General features: G+C 43.9%; 1 protein-coding gene across 4 annotated transcripts in view; it reads right to left on the reverse strand.

Annotated features, from left to right (window-relative positions):
* Positions 1-20,005, reverse strand: part of ARNT2 (aryl hydrocarbon receptor nuclear translocator 2) — a 155,010-nt gene that overhangs the window by 100,204 nt on the left and 34,801 nt on the right. For all 4 annotated transcript variants that reach the window (XM_081838933.1, XM_081838932.1, XM_081838934.1 and 1 more), the window contains exons 3-5: positions 10,690-10,737; positions 4,927-5,140; positions 2,095-2,308 (exon numbers count right to left, since the gene is read on the reverse strand). In XM_081838933.1, coding sequence (XP_081695059.1) covers positions 2,095-2,308; positions 4,927-5,140; positions 10,690-10,737 — 476 coding nt within the window. The remainder of the gene's footprint in view (positions 1-2,094; positions 2,309-4,926; positions 5,141-10,689; positions 10,738-20,005) is intronic.

A 20,005-nucleotide genomic window follows, 5' to 3' on the forward strand; every position in this document is an offset into this window, starting at 1 on the left:
AAGTCCATTATCATGATATCAATTTCAGTTTTTGACCTGGCAGTATTTTGCAAATCTTGATGTGTGTGCTATGCAAAAAACACAATGTGGGACAAACCATGAAGCCAGCCAACACCTCGACATAGCTCCGTCCTTATTTCAGACATTGCGATGTTTTGCTGGTGATATATCATTGTAGACAGCCTGTGGTACACAACATGGATGGGGAGTCAGTGTGGTGCAATGGTTAGAGTGAAGGGTTAGGACTGGGCAGACCCAGGTTTCAAACCTTGTCATGAAGTGACCTTGGGCCAAGCCATTCTCTCTCTCAGCCTACCCTACCTGGAAGGCTTGTTGCAAAGACAATATGAGAATGATGTGGACTACGTAAACGTCTTTAAGCTCTCTGAGGGAAATAATGTAATAAATAAAACAAACAGAAGCACAGAAGAAAACCGAAGACTGTGTTAAGATATACAGCATAGGGAAGAGCAGGAACGCTTACACTGCCAGAGCCACATGTGAATCTGAATTGCCAAGAATTAGATCTTTTCAAGCCCTTTTATAACTGCCTGAAAGAATTTTTTTACAGCAAAAACAGACTAAGTTCAAGGTCACAATCATAAGGAAAAGGAAGTTAAACCCATAAACAGAATATGGAATCATAAAATGAAAAGCATGTACACAGATCTAGAAAGACAAAAACACACTCTCTCTCACACACACACAAACACAATTAGATGGAAATTCAGTCACGGAGCCAAGTCGATGGGAAGGCAGCAGCCAAAATAAACTTGAGACAGTGGCTAAGAGAAAAAGGATAACCATTATAAACTACCTACATCAGCATTAAACCAACAGAAAGAAAATGTCAGACTGCTCCTTTGTCCTCCTTGACCTGAATTTCCCGTTAAAACCACAGAAGAAAATACCTATCTTGTCCCCCTTCTTAAGGGCAAACAATACATTAGATTATTCACACTTAAAAAGAAAAAAAGAACAATCCCACAAAACAACTTGCTTAAAACTTGCTTATTTAGAAATAAAATGTGGTTATATCAGCAAAGATGGAGACTGATCGTAGCCAGAGAGGGAGGCAGGGGAGGGAGATGAGAAACCCAAGTAGCCAATTATCTAAATTTTCAGAATGAGGAAGACAGCAGAGAGATGAAGTCAAGAAGCATGGGCATAGCCATGATTTATTGGGGGGGGGGGGAGGCTTCATGTTAGGAGGGGAAGAACCTTAGTTAAGTATTTTTATTTATTTATTTGATGGGGGGCGGCCACCCCCCTGCCTACGCCCATTGTGAGCAGCAACAGTGGCCAAAGGGTAGTGTGTGGGGCAGCGGAACTATATGTTCAATTTATAGTCACACCTTGAAACAGGCATGCTCTGGATCAGGGCCCTGCACCTGCTTTTTCTTCCAAAGAAAAGTGGCAATTTTTAGCATTTTCTTTCTCTAAAAGTATGAACAAGCTGGTTCAGACGATAATATCTCGGCTTAATAAGCAGAGATAATGCACAAACCTTTTTTTTTTACACATGGAGTGCCTATACACATGCAGCAATTAAATCAGGAAGCCTCGGCCATAGTTTTCCATTTTATCCTAACTAAGAAATGGTGGTCATCAGCTTTGGTTACCAACCACAGCTGACTGCAGAAACCAATAGGAGGAAAACCTTGATGGCCTTGTATAACAACTATCCCAAGGTTGTTTCCTTGACTTGAGCAACTTGTCAATGAGAGAACATGATGAGCAGACTTGCCTCACCTACTCAAGAACCTGACCATCAGGCCTGTTGGATTACTGGTTGGGGCATTTCGATGTGGAGGGGGAGATGACCATAACATTTTTCTGACCCAGTCTTCTTTTCTGCTATGTGGCAGCCTCTTTGTGCCAGGCTACAGCCTCACGGCCGCCATTTTGTGAACAGTGCCCAAGGAACGTTTGAAAATTCCCTTCAAAAATCGGCAACATTCAAAGCAAAGATGCCAGAGCACACTGGAATATCACACAGAAAACAGCCAAAAACTTTATACTGCTTGAAAAGAAAAGAAAAAGTTCTGTCCTGAATGCCAAGCGATAGGTGCACAGCTCAAGGAAACAGCTGACCTGTCATTGAGTTCTCGGATGTGCAGAGCTGCTCCCTCAGCTTTTCCACGTCATCGGGGTGAACCTGTTCATAGAGAGTGCTTCCAAACCACTCTGACTGGGGCTGGTTGAGAACAGGAGTGACAGAATCAGACACATAGATCACTCGGCCTGTCTCAGCAGCAACAACAAAGAGGAAGCCATCTGCAGCTTCAAGGATGAGGTGTTTCAGTTCCTTGCCAAGAAAAGGAGAAGAAACAAGTAATTTAGGGACCAAGCCTAAATAAAGGAAAAGCAATTTTTAACAGGCGTGCATAATTATTTTTGTGTTACTTCTTTTCAATACTGCATTCATTTCCATTAGCAAAGGCCGGCTTTTGTCGGACAATGTATTTGGATAAAACTGCAGTAGTTTAGTGAATTGCTTTCTTTTACTCACATTCAGTCTGTCATTCCTGTTCACTGGGATGCATTCAATATTCCCTGTCCACTTTCGCAAGGACAAGTATTAATGTGGATAAACAGAGGAACCCAACACAGCAGCTGTGCTTATGGAAATTTACTGTGCTGTAAACAGCTTAGGGATTTTTTTCTTTAAAAAATAAAGCTGTGTGGAAATGAAATTAATAATAATACTAATAACAATAGCAACAACAATAGCAAGTCAGGATATCAAGTCACATTTCAAATGTATGGATGATGGATCCATGGCCTCACAAAAGTCAAAGGATACAATATAAGCAACATCTGGTGGGCCATGGGTTCCCTGTCCCTCTGCGAAACCATGGTTTAGTGTTACATGTATGAGCTCCCCCTCCCTCCCCTTCTGTAAGGAAGTCATAAGCTTTTGTCTCCAGCTAACCACAGTTTGTAATTATGTGCAAATCTGGAACTAAGGTTAGTCTTACCTGTGGCATCCCCAACGCCCACTTTTTACACATATACAATCTTCTCATTTGGATCAAATGAAGGGAAGATAACTCTGGGCCACAGATGAAGTCACATATATGTTTGGCTTACCTTACTGATCTCAACGGATGAAGAAGTATACCAGTGGTTTTCAACCAGTGTGCCTGGCACCCTGGGGTACTTTGAATGATGGTCAGGGGTGCCGCAGTCAACACCAGCCTCTATCCCTCTTTCCTTCCCTCCTTCCCCTGATGCCCTCTTGTGTCTCTGCCTCCCAAAGGCTTGCACAGCTGTTTGTTGCAGCAGCCCTGGCTACAAGCTACCAAGGAATGGTGCCTCTGGGGATGGCCCGGGGGTGCATCCCAGGGCCCTGTGGGGGCAGCGTGAGGAGGCAGCTCTCTTTGGGGTGGGTGGGGCAGCTCAGAGACTGGGGGGAGGCAGCTGTGGCTGCCTAGAGGATTCCCAAGGAGAGGGGAGAGGAGGCTGAGGGAACCCTCCACAAGGAAGGGTGTTTGAAAAAGGGTGAGTGGCTACCAGCTCTGCACGTAATGGGTGGCAGAACTGGGCTCCTGAGCCCCACAGGGGTGCTGCAGAAAGCTGGTCAAGGGAGCCATGGACTCAAAAACGTTTGAAAACCTCTGAAGTATACAACCAAAGACTTAACTATACAAGAAGCCATTTCCCAAAACTAGTGGTAACACAATATTGCTAACAAAACTAAAACTAATACGAAAAGGGTGGCACTCATTCGAGCTCAACCCACAGCAACCAAAAGCTCACCGCAACGACAAAGTTTTTTTTATGGTGCTTCTGAAAATGCTGACATGTGTCTGCAGAGGAAGGGAGTATTCCACAACTGTGGAGCAGGTGTGGTAAGTCCCATGTGCACATGAAGTCCGCTTCATTCTACCTTATGTTTTTAATGCAGACTAAGATGTTTTATGCACATGCAGCCAGACCAGGAAGTGCAAGTCTGGGGCTACACATTCTCATGACCCCTCTAATGAGATTCAGGCAACTTCCTTGTGGGGAGAACTCCCAGTACCTTATTCAGGATCCACCCTGGCACCATCCTCTGACTCAAGAGAAGGAGCCCCTCACAGTATACTCAGCCTCACAGAAGTCTACAACACAAGGCAATGGCCCTATAACCAGCCAGTCAGCTCTCCCAGGAGTTGGAACCTACTATACTCCAAGCATGATCACCCCTTTGTTAATTTGTACAAATCGCCTCGAAATGCAACATAGCAGTGATGTAGACTTCTCTCCCCCCGCTCCCTCAAATACAATTCCATGGAGCAAGGAAACCAAGGCATGCCATGCCACGAATAATACCATACAGAAGAGACCTGGGGGCATACGGGCCTGTATCTAATGTTCTCTGCTAGTGCAAGGGCTCATTCACAAGCAGACGGGTGAATTTCAACACTGAGCAACAGGGGAACCAAATGCAACAGGTGCACACACGGAAACTTGCTGCGCAACAGATTGCACAATATATTTCGCAACGAAACTACCGGCATTCTCTTGCACAATGACATTCCGCTAGCTTAAAACATTTCACACCAGCCGAGGTAAACCACTAAGTTTGAACTTAGCGCTACACCACATACAGTCCATGGCTGACATTTTCCGTGGCAGCTGTGTGTTTTGTATCACACCACCCCCAAGCATGGCAATAATCTGCATCACACTAGTAGACAGAAAGACTAGTAGACTGGAGATTGAAAGGCACAGGGGTTCGAAGGGCAGTTTCCACCCACTGCACAACAAGTCTAGATCTGCCATCCCGTCCGGGAAGTGCAGTCAAAGTGGGGCAAGCTTTGACTGTGCTTCTCCGTTGGTGGCAAACAGATGCTTGCTGCCGTGAGTGTGAAACTGCACTGAAGGCTCCCACCCCTTTGTTCAGGGCCACGGCCTTTTTTCCCAAAGAAAGCCACCCACCTGCTCAGTGAGGAAGGAAGGCTTATATGCTCCATCGGTAGATTTGTTCCCAGTGCCCCTCATGGACTTCATGTGTGACACTGCCATGCGGAGAATGGTCAGCTTGTCAGGTTTGCGCGCCAAGGCGCTGCAGGTGGGCACCATGTCAGAGAGCTCGGTGATGTACTGGGTCATCTTGTTCCTCCTGCGTCTCTCGATCTCACTATGGTTCTCCCTAAACGCACATAAGAAGGAGCAAACCGAGAGAGAAAGCGAGATGCTGTCGGTAAAAGATGCAGTGCTTGGAAATCGTTACAATAGTCAGAGCACGTAGGAGGGTTGTGTCACACTCTAGCACGGCCAAGAGATGGAGAACCAAAAGGACAAGGCTATGGAGAGTGTCGGGGGGTCCATTCTTAGGGGTTCCAAATATGTTCTATGGGCCAGGGCAGAGCTTCCCAATCTTGGGTCTCGAGTTATTCCCATCATCCCTGGCCACTGTTCCAGCTAGCTAGGGATGATTAGAGGTGGAGTCCAAAACAGCTGGAGACCCAAGTTTGGGCAACCCTAGGCTAGGGCACCTTTTCCCCACCAGGTGTCCTGCAGATGTTGGTGGACTACAGCTCCCAAACCCCTCTTACCATGCCGGCTGGGCTGGTTGGAATCCAACAACATCTGGAAGATACCAGGTTGAGGCAGCTTTAGCACCATCCCAGTGATGGCCCTGCATTTATCCTGGTACAGCAGGGATGGGGAACCTGTGGTCCTCCAGGTGGTACCAGATTTCAGCTCATGAGCCCCAAACATTATGACCAACGGTCAGGGATGATGGAATTGTGGAGGGTCATAGGTTCACCACCACCGTGTTACAGCCTTCTTACGGCTGCCATCCATTCTTACAAAAATAAGCAATGGTTTGGGGACCAAAGGGACCTTTGGCAATGGGTGGTCCAATTTCCACCAAGAGGGAGAGATTCATTGCACCTCCCGCCCCTACATCACAGGTCAATGTCCCAGCCTGTCCCAGCCATGCCATGTTGGTAGAAAACAAAATTTATCGGGGCACGTTTCACTCAGGGACTTTCAAAGTGCATAGCAAGGTAAAGCATTTTTTTGTCTTCCGTTTTGCATTTTTGGGAAAACTAAGGCAAGCAACCCCAAGCCTAGTGATTTCTTACAGGCACAGGAGCACGGATGGAGCCCCCCTGTCCACAAAGCCTGTTTTTTTTAATGGAGGAAGTAGATCCACGTTCACATTTCTTTGTATGGGCAGATCTTCCTCCTCCACTGAAGTGAATGGTGTGGGTCTCTGCAGGCCGGGGAGCTCCATGCGTGCCTTGAAGTAAACACGGAGCTCGACATTGAGACAATAAATTGGTGAACACTTGGGTCACGTAACCAATCTGAGCTGGTGGGGAGAGAAGGGAACCAATAGTTTCAAAGAGAGCTGTAGGGTTACAAAGCTTGAAAATGAAGCTTTGAAACACTTATAAATAGGACTCCCCATACCTGAGCCAATCTGTCCAGCGAAACCTTCTATCAGTTGAAAGAAATATTATGTTCCAAGCAAAGTGAACTCCATGCTATTTTTAACTGCTCCCAGACAACCCAGATAAGAAATTGAGTGATTAAGAAGTATCAAAATAGCCCAAATGAAAAATAAATAAATTATGCAATAGAAAAAGTCAAATTCTGCAACATGCATAAATTATACAACTGAGCAGAGTTTATTTATATTTTAGTTGCATAATCCATTCTAGTTTTGCAGATCACAGGGAGGGGACAGGAAATTATGGAAAGTGGTGAAACTCCAGGCAACCTAAGCAAGACTGGAAATCTTTATCTCATCACCCCTTCGGCTTGCAAGGTTTATTCAGGCGTGGCCCTTTCTCAGGAAGTACAATTCTGCACCTAATCACACATTTTGCGCTTTTTGTGCCACCACACAAAATGGCCACGTGCCCAGAGCCACGCAGGTTATGATGTTCAAACTTGTATCTTGTTGATAAATGCATTGGATCGCAAGGTCTTTGCAGGAGAGAGGCAGGACCAATAATATTGGGGGGGGGGGTTACTCTAAAATGGCTGAAAAACATTTTTTGCATTTTGTTCCAATAACTTAAGTGAGGGGCAGCTATAAAATGGGGAGGAAAGGATAAAATGTATTCCAGAATTTCTGCCAGATTTTAAACATAGAATCCCTCCAGGGAGAACAAGAGAGTTCAAATAGAAATTTTCTATAAATATATATGTTTTTATTGCCTTCAGAACATATATTACAGAGGGCATTGGTGCATTATGCTGAAATGGGTACCTGTGGGGTGGGGAGATGTGAGCCGAGTGTGGGAGAGAGAGTTGTGAGAGGTATCAGAGAGGTATTAGTCTCTTGGTATACCTGAATTTAAATGCCCTGCATGCATGATAAGTTAAAAAGGTAAAGGGACCCCTGACCATTAGGTCCAGTCGTGACTGACTCTGGGGTTGCAGCGCTCATCTCGCTTTATTGGCATGACTAAGCCGCTTCTCACAAACCAGAGTAGCACACGGAAACGCTGTTTACCTTTCCGCTGGAGTGGTACCTATTTATCTACTTGCACTTTGACGTGCTTTCGAACTGCTAGGTAGGCAGGAGCTGGGACCAAACAATGGGAGCTCACCCCGTTGCAGGGATTCGAACCACCGACCTTCTGATTGGCAAGTCCTAGGCTCTGTGGTTTAACCCACAGCGCCACCCACATCCCATAAGTTTCCTCTCACCAAAACCCTTCTGCAGAACAAGACCACTTGTTTGCATCGATGGCATCCGAGCATTGAGTGATGCCTCAACAAAGGAACAAGTCAGACTACTGGTCCATCAAGCACTATACTATCTAAAATGCGTGGCAATGGCTTTCCAGGGTTCCAAACAGATCTCTCTCAGAGTCCAACCCATTGGGGATTGAACCAGGGGCCTTCTGGCTCTGCCACGGAACTACAGCCCTTCCTCTTTACCCTTCCCTCGGTAGCAGAGATCTCCCAGAGCCCGCCTTCTGAAAGCACAGACACATTTAGATATTGCAGTGACGTCTTTGCTGCAGATCCCAGACACAACGCCCATGGTTCCATGCACAGTTTCCTACGCGCTGCCTTTAGTGTTAAAATCATTTTGCCTCCCGAAAATTGCTTAGCCGGGTCTAGACAGTGGTTTGCAAGATGCAAGGCCAGCTATTCACTTACTGGATGGCCGTAAGTGAGATCCTTGGTCAGCATAGAACACAACTGGTGCATCTAGCTCAGCATTGTCTACACTGACTGGTAGCTCCTCTCCAGGATTCCAGACAGGGTTCACTCCCAGCCATACCATGAGAATCATAGAATTGGATGGGAAACTGAGGATCATCTAGTCCAACCCCCTACAATGCAGGAATATGCAGCTGTCCCATACGGGGATCGAACCTGCAACCTTGGCATTATCAGCACCATGCTCTAACCAACTGAGCTACCAGGAACTGGACCATGGGACTTTCTGCATGCATAGCAATAGTTCTACAGCTGAGCGCCAGACCTTTCCCAAATGTCCCCCTATTTATCCCAGCTTTTTTACAACCATTATCTTCTGACTGTTTATTATAATTGTTAACGTTCCAATATATGCTCTGGCAGTTATCCGTGTTGCTAGATGAGTTTTTAGCTTGTTTTTGTTCACAACTTTATTTTTCACTGAGAAGCTTGGTTCTGTTATAAGACAGGCTTGTCCCTCACTGTTCTCTCAACGCCTACCTTGAGTATTTTTCCTTATCCCCAGAGATTTGATCATCATACCTGTAAAAGAAAACAACAACAACATAATAAATAAATAGGGTTCCAGAGGACAGGCATGACAAAGTTATCACCATGTACTCACGTTCAGCCAGATGGGCGGGGTATAAATAAATTACTGTTGTTGTTGTTAACACATCTGGCAATCTTACAATTGTCTTGCTTCAAAACGTAATGGCAAACCACTGTTTAGTGTTGTGTGCACAGTCTCAGATTCACACACTCCTTCCTCTAGTGCAGGCATGGCCAAACTTGGCCTTCCAGATGTTCTGGGACTACAACTCCCACCATCCCTAGCTAACAGGACCAGTGGTCAGGGATGATGGGAATTGTAGTCCCAAAACATATGGAGGGCCAAGTTTTGCCATGCCTGGCTAGTGCGACCATGTACAGTAGTACCTCAGGTTACATATGCTTCAGGTTACATATGCTTCAGGTTACAGACTCCGCTAACCCAGAAATAATGCTTCAGGTTAAGAACTTTGCTTCAGGATGAGAACAGAAATCGTGCTTTGGCGGCGCGGCGGCAGCAGGAGGCCCATTAGCTAAAGTGGTGCTTCAGGTTAAGAACAGTTTCAGGTTAAGTACGGCCCTCCAGAACAAATTATGTACTTAACCTGAGGTACCACTGTATATGCCTTTGCAGTAGCTTCAACACTTCGATGGCATTTCTCGTTCCATTAAGGGAGCCCATATTTGCATTCAAATTTGCTTTTCACGCCCACTGGTCGGGGGTGTCTGGGTGGAAATCGAGAACATTTTGAATTTTGCCATGATGCTGCAATTAGACTCACTGAGCAATGCAAAAACTTGAGCCTGAAAAATAGCAGCCAAGAGGTTGTTAACGCTGCATGCAGCTGATGGATCTAAGGGCTCCTGGGAAGCTGTTAAGATAAATGCTCCTTTGTCATTCCATTCATTTCAAGAGAAACTGCTGTCTCAGGTTGTGCGATGACAGTGCAGTAAAACTACAGTAATAAAAGCTTACAAAGTTTGACATATTACAGAAGACAACGCCTGGTCATTCTGATTTACTTTCAATACACTGCAGCACTGTAGGTTGCCAAAGCATAGGAAAATTATATCCAAATAAACCTACTACACTGAGCTCTTCTTTCTTGAAATTGGAGAGGTATAAAATTCTCTAATGAAATAAAAATAGGGCTGTGATGCTGAATAAATTATTACAGTGGTACCTCGGTTTATGAACTTATTCTGTTCCAGAAGTCCGTTCTTAAACCAAAACTGTTCTTAAACTGAGGTGTTCGTTTCCTAATGAGGCCTCTGGCCATTGGTGCCCTTCCACCGTTCAGATTCCGTTCTTAGACTGAGGTAAAGTTCTCAAACTGGGACACTATTTCCAGTTTTGCAGAATTTGTAAACTGAATCGTTCTTAAACTGGACAGTTCTTAAACCGAGGTACCACTTAAATTGTTTTAACTAGTAAGTTTTTTTAAAATGATTTGACAGATGAAAACATTGCCAGTGGACATTAACAACGAGAATACTCCTTTAATTCTAATTCAAAAATATAGATTGATATAAGCAGTCCTTATGTCCAAAGAGGTGCCTAAATGAGATTGACAATTATAAGCTGTGTATGTATTTATGCATGCATAAATAAATAAATAAATAAATATGATTTATTTATTTATATTCTGCCCATCTGGCTGGGGAAGCTCTAGGTGGCTTCCAACAAAAGATTAAAATACAATAATTCAGACTATTAGTTCATCCAGCTAGGATCATCCACATGCACAACAGATGATCTATCACAGAAGCATGGCCCTGGCTGCATTCTTTCCTCACTTGTAAATTTATGTAGAACTGAAGGATTAAAACTTGCGATGACATCTTCAATTGGCAGCCCTATTATTAAGTGTAATAAATTTCAGCAACAACCCCGACAGACCAATAAGCCAAGTTTGTTTGCTACCTCCACTAACACGTCCCTTTTTGGAACCCTAAAAAAACTAAAAACCTCACCTTGAAAATTTGCTGGGTCCTTCACCATCTTCATCATCAAATTCCATCCTGGGGGGAAAGAAAAAATGGTAAGTTTTCTGTATGAGTCATTCTGATTTTAAAAAAACAACGGCTTCAATGTGGCCTGTTTCCGTTTTTTTATATTGAAAACACTTTCCCCCCCTTTTCTGTTTGCTAGTGCTGCTTCCTTAAGGAAGGAAGGAAGGAAGGAAGGAAGGAAGGAAGGAAGGAAGGAAGGAAGGAAGGAAGGAAAAGGAAAGAACAGACTGGGCTAGATTTGATTAGCAGCCCTATCCAAATGCCACATTTTAATGAACTAATTTGAAACAGATACTGCATGGCCATGTAAAGGAATCATTCTACCTCAGCCCAGCCCAGTTTCCAAAAAGAGGATTCTAAGACCACCTATGACCTTCCCATGTTTCCTTAGTTCCTGCTTTCCACCTCCCATAAGGAAGGAGGAAGAAAGTGCTAGAAAGCTGGTCAGTAGCTCCCACCTAGAGTTTGGCTCTGCCTAGACGCTTGGGAAGTCCAAGGCGCTCTGGGCAGGAGCACATGACCAGTGTGGTCCCCAGAGCATCTTTCTCAGGGAGTTCTGGGCCCAACTCTCAACTCCTGGACCAGTTTCTTTGCCCACAGCTTTCCTCAATCTTCCTCAATGAACTCTTGTTCTGCTCTCTAGTCACCGTCTGGAATATCTTTAACTTTTCGTGGAAGAACTCCAAGAACCCAAAATAAAACTTTGACATCTGTACCCTTCTTTTTTTGCCTCCTATGGATTCTAAAGGGTTTAAGAACAGACATAACTCCCAGAATGCAGGGCGGTTTTATAATTGCAGGGAAACATTCGCAGCCATGTGGAGATCAGAATCCAAAACCCACGAGATACGAGCGAGGAACGCTTAGGCCAGCCTTCGTGACCTGGTGCCCTCCAGGGGCTTGAAAACTATAACTCCCTCCCATCAGCCCCAGTCTGCATAGCTGATAAGAGTCGCGGTCCAAAATGTCTGAAGTGGTTGGTGGAGGTTGTCTTAGGACTTATGCTACCCCGGTTTATTTTTTAAATTCACCATTCATTTTAAATTCATATTGTATTATTTCTATGATGTTAGCTGCTCTGAGCCCGGCTCCAGCCAGGGAGGGTGGGGTACAAATAAAAACATATTATTATTATTATTATGAGGGATGCGGGTGGCGCTGTGGATTAAACTTGCTGATCAGAAGGTCGGCGGTTCGAATCCCTGCAACGGGGTGAGCTCCCGTTGCTCGATCCCTGCTCCTGCCAACCTAGCAGTTCGAAAGCACGTCAAAGTGCAAGTAGATAAATAGGTACCACTCCGGCGGGAAGGTAAACGGCGTTTCCGTGTGCTGCTCTGGTTCGCCAGAAGCGGCTTAGTCCTGCTGGCCACATGACCTGGAAGCTGTACGCCGGCTCCCTCGGCCAATAAAGTGAGGTGAGCGCCACAACCCCAGAGTCGGCCACAACTGGATCTAATGGTCATGGGTCCCTTTACCTTATTATTATTATTATTATTATTATTATTATTATTATTATTATTATTATTATTATTTTCTAAACCCCCTCCCCCCCAGGAACTCGAGGCGGTGTACATGGTTCTCCTTCCCCCCATTTCATCCTAACAACAACCCATTGAGGTAGGCTAGGCTAAGAGAAAGTAATTGGTCCAAGGTCACCCAGTGAGTTTCATGGCTGAGTTGGGATTTGCACCCTGGTCTCCTGGTCCTTGTCCAACACTCTAACCTTTACCACACAATGATTTATACTGCCTTTAAGTACTTGAAACTTCAACTAGGATCATGCTCACAGTTTGCAATGCCTTCATTTATATTTTCCTTGACAGAGAGAGAAAATGACACTCTCTGCATCAAATCAAATTCTTTCAAAAAAGCCTTTTAATTCCTCGGTGGGAGCTGTGGCTGAACATGTATTGGTGAAGAAATAGTGACATCCAGTGGCCAGTTTGGCAAACTGAAAAGTGAAATTTGTTTGGCATATGAGCCAACCCAATATAATTTTAAGTCAAACTGAGACAGCACGTCTGCTTCTTTGAAGGTCTTCAACCATCATATTCACAGTATCGTATATTTTCATCTCCAATATCCTCCTTACATCAATTATATTTCACTGTATGTCATTTATTTACCAGGAAGAATCTAGATCTATCCATTTATATTTCCTCAACAAAACACAAGGTGGGAAAGTTTAGTGCAAAATGTATAATGCATTTTAAGAATGGCTGAGATATTTGATGCTTCCTCCATAAAGAACAAGCACAGAGAGTGGTGGCCAAATGGTCTCTTGAAATTCAGTACTCTAATTGGGGAAATGTGCAGTTCTCTACGTTTTGTGATGCAATTCTCCAGCCATAAAATGTGTGTTAAAAAGTGCATATCGGGGGGAAAGTGTGTGCCTAAGATTTACCATATTTTTTGCTCTATAAGACTCACTTTTCCCCTCCTAAAAAGTAAGGGGAAATGTGTGCGCATCTTATGGAGCGAATGCAGGCTGCGCAGCTATCCCAGAAGTCAGAACAGCAAGAGGGATTGCTGCTTTCGCTGCGCAGCGATCCCTCTTGCTGTTCTGGCTTCTGAGATTCAGAATGTTTTTTTCTTGTTTTCCTCCTCCAAAAACTAGGTGCGTCTTGTGGTCTGGTGCATCTTATAGAGCGAAAAATTTTACCAAGAAAAACCAGAACCAAAATTCATTAAATTGGGAGAAACTGCTTGCAATAAAGGGTACGTTCAGCAAAGCTGCATACAAGAACGTGTGTTTTAGGAGAAATGTTAGAAATTAGGAGACAATTATTCGTAAGGGGTTTTCTCTCTATATTAATTTTTTTAAAAAATTATAATAAACAGGCGGCTATCCCAACTACAGGGTGAAGACAGAACAGCAGCCTGGTGAGTGGGAAAGTGGCGTGGGTGGCAGGCAGTCCAAGCGACCTGCTGGGGAAGAAGCGATGTTTAGAAATCAGAACTGTTGAGTTGGAAGGGACCACGAGGTTAGCTAGTCCAACTCCCTGCAATGCAGAAATCTTTTGCCCAACCCATAACCCTGAGATTAAGGGTCTACCGACTGCACTATCCCAGCAGAAGGAGAGTTGTTCAACAACCTGCTCTCTGAGCCCCTCTCCTTCAATTAAATGCTGCTGGAACGGCAATTTAAGGAGGGTGGGAAGCGCTTCAGAGAGTGTTTTAGCAAACTGCCACCCTCCCAACCCTCTCAGGGTTGTAAGTTGCTTTGTGTTGCCTTTGGCAAGAAAAATCAACTAATAAATTTAATAAATAAAACCGAATAAGCAGTTCACATGGATTACAATCATGCAATCATGCAATCACAAACTAAAAACCAAATGAATATAACATCAAAACACAATGAAATCCCAACAATGTGCTAGAACAAATCACTGAAACAAAATACTGAGCAGGGCAATCTAAAAGCTTTTAAAACTCATATTTACATATGTGCTTTATTTTTAGGCCTTATAATTTATTCCTCGCTATCTTTTGGCTTTCAACTCATTGATTGCTTTTATTGCTGCTCTTTGAATTTTCTCTCATTTGACAATGTACAGTGGTACCTTGGTTTAAGAACAGCTTAGTTTATGAACAACTTGGATTAAGAACGCTGCAAACCCAGAAGTAGGCGTTTTGGTTTGTGAACTTTGCCTTGGAAGCAGACCATGTTCCGCTTCCTGTTGAGTGTGTTCCATTTGTAAATTGAGTCCCCCGCTGATATGGGAAAGCACACCTTGGTTTAAGAACGCTTTGGTTTAAGAACGAACTTCCGGAATGGATTAAGTTTGTAAACCAAGGTACCACTGTATTTTGAGGAACACTTGTACAAGGCATAGCAAAGGATTTGAGGCCGGTGGGAAATGTTTCAGGACGCATTATCAGAGGCTGTGCATGCCTTTGAGGAGGTGGAGTTAACAAGCTCTACACCTCATTTTTGCCCTGGGGGAAACTGAGACACACCCCAGAACATACCAAATCACTAATCCAGATAGATTCTCAAAATTCCATCCCAACAGAAGCTATGTTTGCACCAGTGGGGTGCGTTCCATTATGTTTTAAAGACTGGGCTATTAACCTTTAGGATCGTAGTACATGGTGTGTGAAATGCAATTCCTATCTCACTTGACCACATCAGATGAGATCCCCTAGCCAGAGCGAGTAAATTGCACACCCCACACCAGCGGCAGAAGTAATTCTAAGAAGACAAATGGTATCACTGCAGAGAAAGACATTTCTTTCGTTTTGTTTTCCAAAGTACACAAGGGAGAGAGAGAGAGAGAGAGAGAGAGAGAGAGAGAGAGAGAGAGAGAGAGAGAGGAGGGAGAGAGAGGGGCAGGTCCTTTTTAAAAATGGAACTGTTCAAAATGAAGGAATAATTCTCTTTCCCATTTCATACACTAATTGCCCATTGCGAAAGGACTGACCAAAAACCAGAGAAATAATTATATTAATTTGAATTTTTCAGTTCCAAGCTGCTAGATGTCTTAAATATAAGAAAAATGCAAGCTAGTTTTTTTTAAAAAAAGCAAACAAAGCCTTTTGGATTGCAGTAATATATACCGGTACTTACTTACCTGGGAGCAAACCCTGTTGAACTCAATGGGACCTACTTTCAAGTAGGCATGTGCAGGATTAACAGTAAACTGATGCAAGGATGAGAGGAATCTATTAGAAAGTTCTCTTCAATATCATATGAGAGGGCAGGAAAAACTTGTTTAAAATGTCACTTGAGTGAAATTTAAAGACATTTAAGGAAAGAGTTCCATCTCTTGGTACACAGTCAAGAGATGAAAGCTTTCTTCGGGCCAGTTCCATCTCTAGGCTGCAGGTGGAGACTTGCACATTTGAAAGCTTCCCCATGAAAACACACTTCCTACAGATAGGCTGGGAGGAGAGAAGGAAGCCAGGAATGCCTGGATGACGTCATGTCTGAGTGAATGTACAGAATAAGAGGAGAACCTAAGCAATGATTTAAAACACACAGAGACACCAGGTACCTGGCCCTTGTGGTTTAAAGATGCATCCTTCAATTAGTATGGGAGGTCCCTGGTGGAAAGCTCAAAAGCCACAGCATTTTCCCATCAGAGCCTTCCATGCCATTTTGCCCCTTCCTAAGAGTGGTAAAACCAGCATAAATGGTGCAAATTTCTTTCACCTGCATAGCTTCTCTGTGTTATTGAATCAATGCCTTTTAAAACATTAAAGAATGGTTTTTGTTAGCCAAGTCTCAGTTATACATGCCGCACACTATCGAAGTTTTATTCTGGACAGACCTGGCATTTAGCAACAACGACAACCAGGCCAGGGAGGCTGACCAGCGCCCCCAGATTCTCAAATACAGCTGGAGAAGCAGAGCGGACAAGGGCTTTGATGTCACTAACCCTCCTCCTTCCCCTGTATATCTTCCTCTACCTCCAAATCTCCCCCTACCACCAAGGGCAGATCACATGCTTGCGCTGCCCAGGGTGGGCGCACTCCCGAGGGGGGCGTGGCGCAGAGGATGCCCTCCCAGGCGTGGGATAGCCGCTTGGGAGTCCGGAGCGGCGTGTGCGCCCTGCAGCCGGGGGCGGAGCGAGCCACCAATGGCAAACATTTGGGGCAGCACCAGCCCACAACTACCAAGCCTCCCCCAAGCTGTCAAAACTAAGGGGGAAAGGGGGGATTCCACGGCTCAGGATATGCTTGGGAGTCACAGGCAGGCAGAACACCAAATGTCACCCCCCTCAGTGAGGGCACCTAGGGCAGACTGCCCCCACTGTCCCCCTTCCTACGCCCCTGCCTACCACAGGGATGGCTGCCCCACTCCCATAACCCCTCCCAACCCTGACCAAGACACATAGCTTCACTGATGCACCCACAAAAACTATAGACATACAGCAGAGGGGAACACCAGGAAGAACACCCACAAGAGTGATGGGAACGTACAGTCATATGTGGTGGGATTGTCCGTTAGTTAATGAATTTTGGAAACAGATTGGTATAGAAATATTGGGAATTGTGGGTAGGAAGGTGGGATTATCTAAATTAATGGTTCTTATTAGTCTGAGTAGCACCGGGTTAAAAACAAAAGAGGAATGTAAATGGGTAAAATTGATGGTAACCGCAGCCACACAGGTTATAGCGAGTAATTGGAAAAATGCAGAAGAGCTAGGGGTGAACCAATAGAGGAAAAAACTGAATAATATTATAATTTTAGAATATCTAACTGTGAAGATACACAGAATGAAAGGGTTTAAGATCAGTGAGAAAAAGGAGGTCTGGTTTGAGAAGATATTGAATTATTTGGGTAGGTTTGAACAATTTGGGGCAATTAAAATGTTAAAAGTTAAATAAACCTTGTGGATGGAGGAGTGTTAACATATATAAAATTGTACACATGGTTGATTTGAATATGTTGTTATTGATTATGCATACCTAAAGTATCAGCCACCTGGAGGGTTTCACTGTGTTTGGTTGTTGGGGGAAAAAATTAAATTAAAAAAACAACAACACCCACAAGGAGACAAAGAAGACGACAATAAAACGTGACTCACACCCCAGTTCTCACCTAGGACAAAACCTCCACTCCCCCTCCTGTCTCACAACCAGGAAGAGCAAAGGTCCATGTTTGGACTCTATGGTCATATTTAATTTACCGATATGCCCCATTTCCCCACAAACACATCTGTGCACAAAATGGTCCCTGCAAAGTGGGTTGACTGCAGTGCTAGCCACTGTGTTCTGTGAGCATGAGGATTTCCGCTCCCTTCCTCTGCCTATGCACCCCTAAATCTGTTTTGGGGGTTGGGCCAACCCTCCGGAGCTAATTTGGGGAACAGGGCCACTTGGATACCTCCCAGTCTAAATGCAGTACTACAATAATAGTGCGTAATAAAGAAGTATAATATCACTACAACGTAACTGTTGCATCAAAATTCCAGTTACAGATAGGTAGCCGTGTTGGTCTGCCATGGTCAAAACAAAATAAAAAAATTCCTTCCAGTAGCACCTTAAAGACCAACTGAGTTAGTTCTAGGTATGAGCTTTCGTGTGCATGCACACTTCTTCAGATACACTGAAACAGAAGTCACCGGACCTTTCTATATAGTGAGAAGGTGGGGAGGGGTATTACTCAGAAGGGTGGTGGGAATGGGTGATTGGCAGATAGCTGCGATGAGCCTGTTGACGACTCTTAACGACTGCAATAGGTCTAACAGGAAAAAGCAAGGGGTGAGAAGGTGAAAAATGGCTTTGTCATGTATAATGAGATAAGAATCCAATGTCTTTGTTCAAACCAGGTCTCTCCATAGTTTTAAGTTTGGTGATAAGTTGCAATTCAGCAGCTTCTCTTTCCAGTCTATTTCTGAAATTCCTTTGTAATAGAACAGCTACTTTGAGATCTTGTATAGAATGTCCTGGGAGATTGAAGTGTTCTCCTACTGGTTTTTCTGTCTTGTGGTTCCTGATGTCGGATTTATGTCCGTTTATTCTTTGGCGTAAGGTCTGGCCTGTTTGTCCAATATAGAGAGCTGAAGGACACTGTTGGCATTTTATGGCATACACAATGTTAGACGATGAGCAATTAAAAAGTCCCGAGATGGTATGTGTGATGTTGTTGGGGCCAGTAATGGTGTTGTCCGGGTGTATGTGGCAGCAAAGTTGGCATCTGGGTTTATTGCAGGCTCTGGTGCCAGTGTCCGTGTTAAAACAGTACAACGCATCATCAGAGATCTACAACCTCTCCTGGACAATGACAGTTCTCTTTCTCAAGCTCTGGGAGGAAGACCTTTCATTGCCTCCAGACAGCCCCCCAATCTTAAACAACTCCTAACCCACAATAATACTATAACCAGACTTAACACGGACACTGGCACCAGAGCCTGCAATAAACCCAGATGCCAACTTTGCTGCCACATACACCCGGACAACACCATTACTGGCCCCAACAACATCACACATACCATCTCGGGACTTTTTAATTGCTCATCGTCTAACATTGTGTATGCCATAAAATGCCAACAGTGTCCTTCAGCTCTCTATATTGGACAAACAGGCCAGACCTTACGCCAAAGAATAAACGGACATAAATCCGACATCAGGAACCACAAGACAGAAAAACCAGTAGGAGAACACTTCAATCTCCCAGGACATTCTATACAAGATCTCAAAGTAGCTGTTCTATTACAAAGGAATTTCAGAAATAGACTGGAAAGAGAAGCTGCTGAATTGCAACTTATCACCAAACTTAAAACTATGGAGAGACCTGGTTTGAACAAAGACATTGGATTCTTATCTCATTATACATGACAAAGCCATTTTTCACCTTCTCACCCCTTGCTTTTTCCTGTTAGACCTATTGCAGTCGTTAAGAGTCGTCAACAGGCTCATCGCAGCTATCTGCCAATCACCCATTCCCACCACCCTTCTGAGTAATACCCCTCCCCACCTTCTCACTATATAGAAAGGTCCGGTGACTTCTGTTTCAGTGTATCTGAAGAAGTGTGCATGCACACGAAAGCTCATACCTAGAACTAACTCAGTTGGTCTTTAAGGTGCATCAAAATTCGTTAGCCTAACGATCACCAAATGTTAAGTAAAGCTACCCAACAACTTCAGGTCCAAAAGTTGTCCCAAAGTGTATAATATTAGTACCTAGAAACCTAAAATTGATTGTGCCTCAGGCTCAAAGGCAAGAATAGTCTGCCCAGAGTTCCTCTGGAAGCAATCTTATATCACAAATTACATATTATATATATTATTATAATACTTTATTTTTTACAAAGTTTTTATACCGCTTACTTGACAGCAGACTTCTAAGCAGTTTATAAAGAACCATCTGAAATAACCATTGAAGCAAAACGTTTAAAGCAACATACAAAAAATTAAATATAAATAAAACCAGCCATTTTATGATAATCATACAGAGGTCCATGAATTTTAACGGTTCTACCCTGAGTAAAACCTAGCTGAACCCAACAAAACAGCCAAATAAACAAGTCAGTGCTGTTCAGGAAGTGGGGGGTTCTGTAGGAAAGAAACTTTCAGCTTTACTTCAAGCATAAATATTTATATACGTATAACCTGCACCTTCATAAAGCCTATCAAGGTGGTTTGCAATATAATTAAACTGTCCATAAACATCCATTTAACACAAAACATCAATAAAAAACATCAGCAAACACAGGTTGGTTAAAAAGAGAAATTTGTATTGTGAAGGCCTGTATAAAAAGTAATGGCGTTTTTAATAAAGCAGGGATGGTTCCTGCCGAACATCTATTGGTGGGGAGTCCCACAGGGC

The sequence above is a fragment of the Podarcis erhardii genome (genome assembly GCF_964252035.2).
Source record: "Podarcis erhardii genome assembly, chromosome: 14".
Classification (NCBI taxonomy): Eukaryota; Metazoa; Chordata; class Lepidosauria; order Squamata; family Lacertidae; genus Podarcis; species Podarcis erhardii.